The 12,505-nt window shown below is 36.6% G+C and overlaps 1 protein-coding gene across 4 annotated transcripts in view; it reads right to left on the minus strand.

Moving 5' to 3' along the window:
• ZZZ3 (zinc finger ZZ-type containing 3) overlaps positions 1 to 12,505 on the minus strand; it is a 111,290-nt gene that overhangs the window by 8,973 nt on the left and 89,812 nt on the right. For 3 of the 4 annotated variants that reach the window (XM_012787581.2, XM_012787533.2, XM_012787542.3), the window contains 7 exons: positions 8,498 to 8,636; positions 6,116 to 6,263; positions 5,914 to 6,029; positions 5,148 to 5,219; positions 3,992 to 4,093; positions 3,260 to 3,355; positions 998 to 1,150 (listed from right to left, as the gene is read on the minus strand). In XM_012787581.2, the coding sequence (XP_012643035.2) occupies positions 998 to 1,150; positions 3,260 to 3,355; positions 3,992 to 4,093; positions 5,148 to 5,219; positions 5,914 to 6,029; positions 6,116 to 6,263; positions 8,498 to 8,636 (826 nt within the window). The remainder of the gene's footprint in view (positions 1 to 997; positions 1,151 to 3,259; positions 3,356 to 3,991; positions 4,094 to 5,147; positions 5,220 to 5,913; positions 6,030 to 6,115; positions 6,264 to 8,497; positions 8,637 to 12,505) is intronic. The other variant, XM_020282460.2, reaches the window with a different exon arrangement.

Here is a 12,505-nt window from a genome sequence, read left to right on the forward strand (position 1 = left end):
CTCAAAACAACAATAAAAACATAAAAAATACACACACAGAAAAAAATAAAGGGAGAATTGAGCAGTTATCCTACCTTTTCTATATATACCTTAGAGTAACCAAGTAGTTGGGGGAGGGGGTTAATTTATAGAATAGTCCATCAAATAAATGAAGAAGAAATGATAAAATATCACTATTTTATAACATCTAATGAATTAATGGATCTAGGCAATGATCAAAATGGCTGCTATGTCAAAAAGAGACAAATAAGACTGATGAATGATAGTACTAATACATGTAAAGTAGTCCTGCCCAACCTAATAAAAACACAGACACACAAACACATCTGAATCTGATCAATTCTCTAGACCTACTCTCAATTTACAGAAATTCAGAAAACCAAGGAACTGGTTAAATGACACAGGGAGATACAATCAATAAAATCCACATTCTGATAAATTCTATAAGACAAATGATCTAGTTCTGTAACATAAAAATTACTGAGAATGCAAAAAGAGAAGAGAGAAAAATGAACCTATTATAATTTATGGACTTTATTTGGGTCCAGTTCTAAACAAAAAAATTAGCAGGGAAAAGAAAAGTAAGATGCTTAGGGAAATGTGAACAGTGTATATTTCATTACATAAAGAATAACCTTTTTATATAAACATGATAATAATATTGTATAATATCTAGGACTTGTTCCAAAATAATTCAGAGTGGAGTTGGGTTGGGTAGGGAGTAGAGATGAAAACAAGATAGTCATTAGTTGACTGATAACTGTTAAAGTTGGGTGATAGGTGCCATGTGGGTTCATTAACTATTCTCTCTACTTTGGTATACGTTTGAAATTTTCTTTTACAAAAAAATTTTAAAGCATATTGTTACAAAAAGTATAAATTTGACTTAATTAAAAAGAGAGGAAACCAACAATCTCTGAAGGATAGCAATAATTAGAAAATCCTGGTACTATCATTCTATACCCTGATCCATATAATAACTAAATAGATAACTTACCGATGCCTCTTCAACAGTAGTGTTCATGTGGCTGTGAAAACAGGATCGGTCATCATCTTCATCCATATACACTGGTGGTTCATGTGAAGTCATAAAAGTGGAAGGTTTAAAGAGATGCTTATTAAGAGGGTGCTGTCGTCTGCTTGTTGAAGACTAAGTGAGAAAACATATTTTTAATTGGGAGAGTAGAAAATCGTTAAAAAAAAAAAATCAAAAATATAAATGTTACTTCCAACATGTCTATCAGAAGGATTTCTCTTCTATCCTTTCGCATACTCTTATGCTGTTGCTTTTTCTATGTTGTCTGGATTTTTAAAGCACAACTAGCCTTAAAAAAGAAATAAAGAAAGAAAAAAAGAAATGTAGGGGGAAATACTCCAACAACAGGACAGTGGACCACATGCTCAATATCTAGCTTATATTTTTATCTCTAGCATTCATCATAATCTTGGCATTCAAATGTTGGCTGCATTGAACTCCTCCTATGGTCACCTTATAGATGATCAGAGAGGATGACATGGCCTAAGCCAGACATAAAACCATCCAGGAAAAGGAAAATTTCCACATCATTATAAATATTTGAAAATAAATCATTATCTAAAAATGACTGATTGCTTACTCTTTGCCAATGTCATTTAATCCTCACAACATTCCTATGTAGTTGGTATCATCTCTAATGGAAAGATGAAAAAACTGAGGCACAGGGAGGCTAAGTTTCTTGTTCACTGTGTTGCTACTAGATAGTGGTAGAACCAGGCTTATAAACTAGGCCTGTGTGGTACACCAAAGCCTTCACTTCAACCACTATGCAGACGCCCTGTCTTGATTAATAGCACAGCCAGGAAGAATATCCTTAACTACATGGAGAACTATCATTTAACCTATTCCAAACTTTAAACTCTACCCATGGCAAGGAATCATTGTGACTATAGCTATACTAGATCTTCATAGCCAAAATGCAGTACACCCAAAGGAAGGAACATATTTAGGTTTCCCCAATATTCCTTTTCCTATCATCATCCAGTCTCAGCTGTGAAAACATAAGGTACACAACACACCTACAAAGTCAGCTTAGAAATTAATCATCAAAATTAGAGCTCTTAGGTTGAACATTGGTTATCAAGGTTTCAACATTCCAAAGTTACAGGAGGAACTCTATATATGTAACACAGGTAATGCTACATGAGGCAGGGGATGGGGGGCGCGCGGATCTAAAATATTTAAAACAACTGGCAAATTAAAACAAGCTTCTAAAGCTTGGTAAAACAAAAAAAAGAAGAAAGAAAAGAAAGTTTTTAAAACTTGTAAAATGTGGAGCTGCACAGGCAATGTTGTTAATGTAAAATTATATAAAATAGCTTCAATAAGAAAGGGCAACACCAATAGATATACTATTAGCTTCTCTTTATGACAAGGATGGCAGTGGTAGGGGAGGGAAGTACCAGGATGATTTATTAAGGAAATGAAAAAAGCCAATTAGGTACCTTTATTTTTTGCAATTACAATAAGAAACTGGCTACAATTTCGATTCTATACAGAACTGAAATACAGTGTTCTGTATAGAAAAGAGACAGTAGCTTTTTCACTGTAGAAAACAGAAGAGAATATAGCTTTCCTTATCTAACAAAAGGTTATATAACAGCAGTCCCTGGCCCAACGTACTCAATACTAAGACAGCTATTAATATAGTATTATCAGTAAAGGTGATGCAACTTATACTTCAAGAATTGTAGTAAGGATTAAATAAAATTATCTTTCTTTAAAAAAAAGACAGAGTCTCACTGTGTTGCCCAAGGTAGACTCACACTCCTGGGCTCAAGTGATCCTCCTGCTTCAGCCTCCTGAGTAGCTGGGACTATAAGTGTATATCACTGTGCCTGGCTTTAAAATATCTTAATAAACCTTTCTATTTTTAGATTTATGTAGCATATCTACAAAACAGAAATAGACTGTATTTATCAAAGAATCAAACATCCTAAAACTTTAACTTCACAAAGAACTTTCTGATATATATTCAATCTAAAATCTCTTAAGTAAGCACTCATTCACATTATTCCCAAGAAAGTAAGACTCATAAAGCTCAAAGAATTTCACTAAACAGCAATAATGGAATCCTATCCTACATTTATACCCAATATAAGAAAATTCTTAGAATGAACAGAATTTTAAAATTAAACACTATTCTGACAAGTATGTACATTTTTACATAATATTCTTTCACTAATCTAATTTAAGGTTTACTTTCATCTATTTTCTTTTTACCTTTTTGGAGTATATATATAAGTTTGGTGTTCTGCCTGGGACTGGAATGCCAGCTTTCGTTAGCTTTATGAAATATTTCTGTACTCGGCTGGCAACCTAAGGAAACATGACAACCTTTTAACATAATGAGATGACATACAATACTTGAGTAGTTTTTAAAAATTAACATGTACATGTGTATCTAATGAATGCTAACAATTTAAATTTCATCATAAATCTAGAAATAACTTTGCTACCACATACACCCACATTTTAAAATCTAGACCAAAAAAGTCATTCAAGTAAATTTAAATTCAAAGCTAAGCACATATTTCAACTTGTGAACACTCACACTTGCAACATAAAAACACATCTATTAATATAGATAGGAATGTGGAGGAAACTGCAAGATATATTTTTAGAAAGACAACCAAGGAATGAATAGTAAGGCAATGTAACAAATCTATTAGCACAGTCTAACCAAAAAGTACATAATTAGGATACTAATTAAGCATTCAAGAGACACTAAGTTCATTACTTTACTTTTAAATATTTTGTAATAATCCAAAGCAGAATTATCAAGTTGTTTCTGAAATCAACAAAGATATATACAATTAACAAATTAAAAAAAGAAAAACCTCACAGATGTACTACAGCATCCCAGCTGAAAATGATATGGCAGGTTGCTGATGTTAGCTACATTATCCTTTCTTTAAAAACATGCCAGCAATCTGCAGCCATCTCCTCACTTACCTGTTTTGCTGTCCTGTTGCCCAGTTCATCTGCTATCTTCTGCCAGCGTCGAGATTCTACTTCTTCAGGTGGGTATTTCAGGAGTAGCTGTTCAAGCTTTTTCTAAGCCAAACCCAAGACCAAGTTTAAGAAAATAAATATTCAATTAAAAATACTGAATTTCTAAATAAATGCATTCTAATTTCATTTCAAAGTATAATATTCCCTTCCCAACTTTGAAAGTTACATTACTAGAAATACTCATCAAGGAAAAATTTCTAGTTAGGAACTTAAGACTTCACAGGGAAAAATGAGATTAGAGGATAAATCTATGAAAGGCCTTATAAAGAGTTTCTATTCACTTAAGTAAAAAGATAGCACAAGAAAATAGAAAATAAATAAGTGAACTGGTATTTGACCCATCTTTGTGATTTCCACTATCTCTTCTTGCTAGAATATATAAGGCTCTCCCCTACAGTTTTCACAAAAACATGTGTAAATTAATTTGAATCCAGACTATTAAAAGAGAGTTTTCCCTCTTTTGTGTGGTCCTCCATTCAAATATTTGATTTTAATATTCTGTTCTATCTTCTATCTCCTAAATCCTGCCATAGTCCTAAAGGTGCAGAAAAATACGATACTTGAAATAAATAAAGGTTTCCTAAAGTGTTTTATAAACTGCTGAATTTATTATAGCTGTGGGGTTAATACTCACGAGACAGAGATATGTCTCAAACTTCACCCACAAAAAATCCTAGTCATATACCAAAAAACAATCTTAACTGTGTGCCAAAATGCAACAGAACACTCTGATCTGGCTTCCTTAGCTCCCTTCCACAACAAAAATAAGAATGCGCTTTGAGGCTCAGCTTTATTGGCCTCAGGTTTTTCTCTCTCCCAAAGCTACCTTAGAAAAACATCTACTTTATACCATCCATTTCTATCCCTCTCTTAAAACCCAGGTTCCTTCTTTAAAAATTATCCCCAAACAGGAGTTCATATCTTCTGAAAATCTAAAATTCTTGAAGTGTGTAAAAAGGTGTACAAAAATAAGTCTAAATATTTTAAACCCATGGGTAAGAGGGATCACATAAAACATACGCTTGACTCACAATACTGATTCTAATGTTAACAGTTTACTTTTTTTTAACCTACATAACTTATAAATATCTATTACCTGCTCTTCCACCGTCCACAGCTGGTTAAAAGTTTCAGGTTTGGTATCATCACACAGGCGTCCCCTTATCATCTGTATATAAAACAAGGCTTTGGTCAAAGAAAAAATAACAAAGATTGCCCTTTGATATAGCCAAATAGTATACAAATTGTGGAATTTTTTTGTGAATTTGAAAATATTTACTAAATTTATTTTTTAATGTATAATTTTTTACTGTTTACAAAATGCTATCACATTCTCTTATTTCATTCAGTTTTATACTGCTAGCAATCCTGTAATATAGATACTGTATCACAGTACTGTAACTTCATTTTTAAAAAAGGAATTGTAGGTTCAGAAGGGAAAAATAACATGTCTACTGAGGTTCATCTAACTAACAGTACAAGATCAGGACTCAAATCCTAGTCCCATCCCACTACACACAAAAAGTTACTTTTAGAGTATATACTATGTGTCAGACATTGTACTGGGCACATTAGATGTACTACTCATTTATTCCTCACAAAAACTCTACAACATAGATAATATTAGTTACATTTTATATAAAAGGCAACTGCAGCTTGGAGACTTTAACATAAACAAGTCTAGAGTTCCCTAGCTAGTAAGTTGGGATGCCAACCCAGGTTTCTCTTAACTTCAAAGTTCATGTGCTCATTATCTTACAGTAAAAGAGACTGCATTAATTTTAAGAACACGAACCAGCAAAATGTTAAAACGTTTTGTCTACAATTTAAATTTCCCTCCTCCAATATTTCATACTCCTTACCTGAGGACGACTGTTTGAGCCTTCTGGACCATCACTCAAAGGCAACATTGAATATGAAAGAGACTCTCCATCCTTCTTAGGATCTGAAGGACTTTTTGGTCTAGCAGGTAAACCTACTGAAAATAAGACCATGTACAGAATTATTAAAGCAAGACATTGTCAGATATTTCTCTACTTAAATTCTTATCATGTAGTTTCTTACCTTTATCAAAAACTAGCTTAACTCTCCTAGTGTGTCTTTTACGATTTTTAAATTCTCTTTCAAAGTTCCCAAGGCTATGGGTATACTGGTCCCATACAATCTCAGGTAATTGAACAACTCTCTGTGGATAAGGAAGCCCTATATCAGCCTGCAAAAAACAAAAACAAAGTAACAGTCTAAACTTAAAGCATCAACTATAGTCAAATTTTCAGAAGACTCGAAATCCAAATAATCATCAGTTAGGCATTTTTATTCACTGTTTAAATCCAACAGACAATAAATCAATTAAGATAACACTGTCTAAATGCTCAAGATGATAATAAGTAAAGAAGAAATGAATTTGGTAAAACGTATATACTACTTTTAGACAGAAGATCTTATCTTTTAAAATATTATGACAGTAATATCAAATAAAACTAAGCAGCCATGTTCCCTGCATTCTATATACCAATATATATCACAAGTTTCATTCATTTCAACTGGGAATTTTAGATGTCCACTAAAAAAAAAAGATAACATGCCAACAACGTAACTGACATGGTAAATAGAAAGAAAACAGGCAAATTAAGTATGTGTGAGTAAACACAGAAAAACACAAGAATCAAATTTCTAAATTAAATCTAGTAGAAAAATTTCTTTCCAAAGAACATAAGTTTCCATAATTATTAAAATATCTGAATTTAATACACTTCTGTATATTTTTGTAAAAAATTCTTAAGATGGTCAATATTAAAGCTGTTTCTGAAATAAAATGGAAAAAATTCAGTTCTAAACTAAAAATGGAGATGAAGAACCAGCAAATAACCAACTGCATACAAATCTAGTGTGTATGCCAACTTCATGTTTTTGCCTACCCAGCAATATAAATGAAATCAGATTCAGGTTAATACTTATTTTATTAATATTTACTTTTCTAACACCATCTGTTTTAGTTGAATCCATTACAAATAACCATTTATAAGTACTACATCTTTTTCACACCAGCAAGGCAGAATCTATAAACACTTAACGGGATCACATTTTAACAGAGAAAGTACAACAGGGCTCTAAAAACCTTTGCAGTTTCAACAAATCAATATATAGATTCTACATCTATTATGATATTCAATGTTTTTTGAAACCATGGAAAATGACTATCAAGTAAATAATATAGCTAGAAAAACTCAAATAATAAATCAATCTAAAATAAAGTCCCTAGGGCTGCTCCCCCAACATGTGGTAGATGACTTTTGTAACTCAACTAAAAATATGTAACTCATAAAGATACTAAAGTTGTCATATTACACAAGCTTTTTTTCCAAGAAGAGGATTCTTTTTCATAGTTTTTGTTTTAATCTTTTCATACAATGCTGATTAAGGTACTCCTCTCAAACTTATTGAGCAATTAGTGGTTCCCTAATACAATACAAATGCACATCAAGATTATCTCCATATTTACATGCCAAGAAAATTATTATGAAAACTTTTATCACTTTTAAATGGTTAACTGTTAAACATGTAAGTTAACAGTTTAACAAAAACAGAAAATTATGAGGAATTTTCACACCATAAAAAAACAAATTTTAAGATTAAATAAAATTTATATTTCTTCCTCATGGACTTGGCTACCTTAACCTTAAAGACATTTAGAGTAGAATTTTTTGCCAGGCATAGTGGCTAGTACTTTGGGAGGTGGAGTAGAGAGGGCCACTTGAGGCCAGGAGTTCAAGAGCAGAATGGGTAACATTAGTGAAATCCCATCTCTACAGAAAAATTTTTAAAAACTTAGTCGGGATGGTGGCATGTGCCTGTAGTCCTCGCTACTTGGGAGGCTGAGCCAGAAGGACCACTTGAGCCTGAGCGTTAGAGGTTACAGTGAACTGTGATCATGCCACTGCACTTCAGTCTGGGAAACAGAGTAAGACCCTGTTGCAAACAAACAAACAAAAATAAAATAATTTTATTGTTGTTGTTTTTACTACCATTGTTTTCTATCTCAATATTGTTGATGTGCAAAAAAAGGAACTCAAAATAAAAGCAGTTAATAAATGCTGAAGTCTTGTTTTCTTTTACCTTTACTAATCCTGAAGTCCTGAAAGCAGGAAAAATAAGATGGGTAAGGTAACAGGAAAAGCTAGAAAAAAATGGCTAAAGAATAGGACAAGATCCCATGCAAATATCCAATAAAAGATCCCAGCTATTTTCACTTGGTATATTTTATAGTGGTTGGTGGGAGTAAAAAAAAGTGGTATCCTGTCTTAAATAGTATGGTGAATTACAGAAGAAAAAAATTAAACATTTTAAAAAGTAAATACAATGTACTAATAAAAAGAATAAACCAAATTCTCTGAAGTTACAACCAAATATATCTTAGTAAATCTTTAAAAAGTGCTCAATATATACCTTCTTCTGGAGTTTTTCCACAAATCCAATGGGATTTTTTAGTGCTTCTCTCTGGTGTCTGCCTAAACTTTCCAGGTCTTGGACTGCTTGAGAACGCTGAGCCTCGAGTACAGCAATCGTCTGTAACAGTCTCTGATAACTACAGACACAAAGAAAAATATCTCACTAAAATTTTCTAGTAACAACAATAAATAAAAACTGAGTTCAAGCCATGATCTACTATTAAGTCACACAGTCTTTTAAAAGTTACCTGAAAGAGTTTAGTAATACATATTACTGGGAATAAATGAGGTCTTCCTGAGTTACGAAGTACCTAGTCAGAAAATATCAGTTAGAGAAAGCAAAGCCTTCTTCCCCCATCTTAAGTTTTAAATTCTTGAGCCTAAATAAGTACTGAAAATAAGAGAGAATCTTGACTTTTTAATAATCAAAGTCATTAAGAAACTGCTAAATAAAAATAATTAAAATCATAACAACAGGAGGGATCACCAAATTCAGCCACTCTGCTAGAATAGGAATACAAGATCTTTTTTCGCCCAGAGTCACAAGACACTGTCACATAATTCCAACATGATCTTAGGTCTCACGGTTTTCATTTGCTTTCTATTACATCTCACTCCCCCTTGTAGAGTTACTTTTCCATCAACAAATCTATTATTTTTTTTCCTTTTCCTCAGCATAAAGACCAATGTTCAATTCTTAAGTATTGAGCATTTATAGAAAGAGGATAATAAAGACATTTTCACTTTCATGTCTACAAGAGTCCATTTAGCACACTTAACATACAGTTTACCCACACAAATCTACTACTTGTCATTATCCTGAAATCTCACTACAGTTCACATATTCCAATTAATATTCTCTATCACTTTTCAAATTGCCTTGTCTCCCTCTAATGTCTAATTTCACTTATCAATACACAGAGAAACATGTTAACCCAAAAGCTCTCAATGCTCAAATACATTTTCCAAAAAGAATCCAGAAAAAGTCACTCCAAGTTCCCTTTAAAATAAGCAGTTAAGTCCTTAAAATATTAGTGAAGCACAATTTTTCTTTATGGCTTCAAATAAATTTCATTGTTTCCCACTAGACTGTAAACTGTATAAATGGCAAGCACATTTGTTTTGTTCACGTTTTGTTTAGCCACTATTCAACACACTTCCCAGTATTAAGATGCTCAATAAGTATTTTCTGAACAAATAAATGAATGGACAGATGTTCTGTTGAACCAAGAAGTACACTGAATCTTTTAAGTTAAGAAGTCAGCAAATAGGCCGGGCGTGGTGGCTCACGCCTGTAATCCTAGCACTTTGGGAGGCCGAGGCAGGCGGATTGCTCAAGGTCAGGGGTTCGAAACCAGCCTGAGTGAGACCCTGTCTCTACCAAAAATAGAAATAAATTAATTGACCAACTAAAAATCTATATACAAAAAATTAGCCGGGCATGGTAGCGCATGCCTGTAGTCCCAGCTACTCGGGAGGCTGAGGCAGTAGGATCGCTGAGCCCCGGAGATTGAAGTTGCTGTGAGCCAGGCTAATGCCACGGCACTCACTCTAGCCTGGGCAACAAAGTGAGACTCTGTCTCAAAAAAAAAAAAAAAAAAAGAAGTCAGCAAATGGATTAGGATCAAGATGGTGGATGAGAAGCACCGCCAGAAAGAGAGTCTCTGCAGAAAAGACAGATTCTAGCAGAAATTAGAAAAAAGAAGCAAGAAGGCGAGCATACAGCAGATGAGGGCCGGAAGGAGGGGTACCTAAGACACCGGGAGACTCCACAGGAGGAGGCTGCGGAGGAGAACTGGAAGCTGAGACCGCCGGAGCAGACTGGAGACCAGCGAAAAGGGTAGGTGGATAAATCACCTTTCCCCTCCCCTGCATTTGGGACTGCTGGTGGGCTCCCCAGCGGGTGGAGAAACCTGCAGACACCAGCCCAGAGACAGCTGCCGCCAGCTAGTGGTGAGCCTGTAGCGGACATGGCACCAGACTCCCAAATCCCTGTGCACCTCCGTGTGCACAGACCCGAGCAGCGCGGCAGGCGCCATATTGCCTCCTTCTCCCCTCCGCCCACCCTACCTGCAGCTGCCCAGAGAGACAATACAGCCACCAGCCGGAGGCACCTGCAGGGAACGGGACCTTCCCTTTTGGGACCCTACAGCTGACTAAGGGGAACTCAGACTGTGAGCTCCCTACCCGCCAGCCCTCCCAGGTGCTGCTGGCACAGTGTTCCCAGGAGAACGGTGTTGACTCAGAGGCTGAGAGACACAGACACAGCTTGGGCTCCCTGTGGGTGAATTGGGACCGGAACTCCCCTCCCTGGTGGGGATACAGTTTGACCTCTGGGACCCAGAGGTCGGACCTGCAGACCAGATCCCGTGCAACGAGGTCTAGCATTGCCCGGGGCACAGAAGGGATATTTGTGAACAGCCTGCGGAGGTGTGTGTGCCTCCAGGGGCATATCAGCGTCCTAGAGGGCAAACCTCCCACCAAAGGGAGGCCATGCGCCCAGCCCAGGCAGCGTTTCTGCGCAGGGAACCTCCCCGCAGGCATCACAATCGGGGAGGCCTGGTGACGTGTGATCTGGACTGCTGGCAGAGGCCCAGGAGTAGCTGCGGAGTTGGGGAGGGTGGAAAGAAGCGAGGGCCGCTCCAGACTGCGGGTCTCAGACAGCCCTACCCCCACAAGCAGACTTTCTGGCTGAGCGGGACCATTCCAGCCCTGCCCTGACAGCTTTTCCTGGAAGCAGAGAACAGAACTTTGACCCCTGCTAATTGCATTGGTGGTGCCTGAGGGCAGGCTTACCCAACCCAGCTCCGCCCAGAACAAGAGCTGATAACAGGACACAAAAACAACAGCATAGCCTGTTCCTCCAAGCAAGCGCCACCCACTGACAGGGACGGCATCCTGCACAGCCTTATCACGGCACCCACTGACTCATTATACAGGGAGTGGTCGAATCTCACCCACAGACACCACCTAACGGCTCAGAAACTAAACAAGGCATGTGAATATCCAAACAAAAACCTAAAGGAAAGAAACAACAACTGATCGACATGGGAAGAAATCAGCGAAGGAACTCAGGAAATATGAAGAACCAAATGGAAAACACACCCCCAAAGAGGAGCACCAGCCCCCTAGAGAAACGGACACCAACCCAAATCAGGCAACCAAAATGACAGAAGAGGAATTCCGTATGTGGATCATAAGAACACTCACCGAGCTGCAACAACAACTCAATAACCAACACAAAGAAACCACAAAAGCCTCCAGGATCTGGAAAAAGAATTGGACACAATGAAGAAAAGTGTAACCGAACTCCTGGAAATGAAGAATCAATTCAGGGAACTACAAAATACAGTGGAAAGTCTCAAGAACAGGGTAGATCAAACAGAAAAAAGAATCTCAGAGCTTGAAGATAACACCCTCCAACTAAATAAAACCATCACAGAGATAGAGCAGAGAAACAAGAGAAAAGAGCAAAGCCTACAAGAGATGTGGGATTATGTGAAGAAACCTAATGTGAGGGTCATAGGGTTACCAGAAGGGGAAGAAGACAACACCCAAGGGTTAGACAAGCTATTTGAAGATATAATAGAGGAGAATTTCCCAGGCCTTGCTCAAAATCTCAATATACAAGTTCAAGAAGCTCAGAGGAACCCTGGGAGATTCAATGCAAACAGGAAGACGTCACGACATGCAGTCATCAGACTGACCAAAATATCAACTAAAGAGGCCCTTCTAAGAGCTGTAAGACAAAAGAAGCAAGTGACATACAAGGGAAAGCCAATTCGAATAACACCAGACTTCTCTAATGAGACTATACAAGCAAGGAGAGACTGGGGCCCCATTCTCACTCTTCTGAAACAAAACAATGCCCAGCCTAGAATCTTCTTCCCTGCAAAACTAAGCTTCATATATAAAGGAGAAATAAAGACATTCTCAAACAAGCAAAGTCTCAGAGAATTCACCAAGACAAGACCAGCCCGACAAGAAGTACTCAAAACAGTGCTAC

This window comes from Microcebus murinus, chromosome 2 (genome assembly GCF_040939455.1).
Source record: "Microcebus murinus isolate Inina chromosome 2, M.murinus_Inina_mat1.0, whole genome shotgun sequence".
In the NCBI taxonomy this organism is placed as follows: domain Eukaryota; kingdom Metazoa; phylum Chordata; class Mammalia; order Primates; family Cheirogaleidae; genus Microcebus; species Microcebus murinus.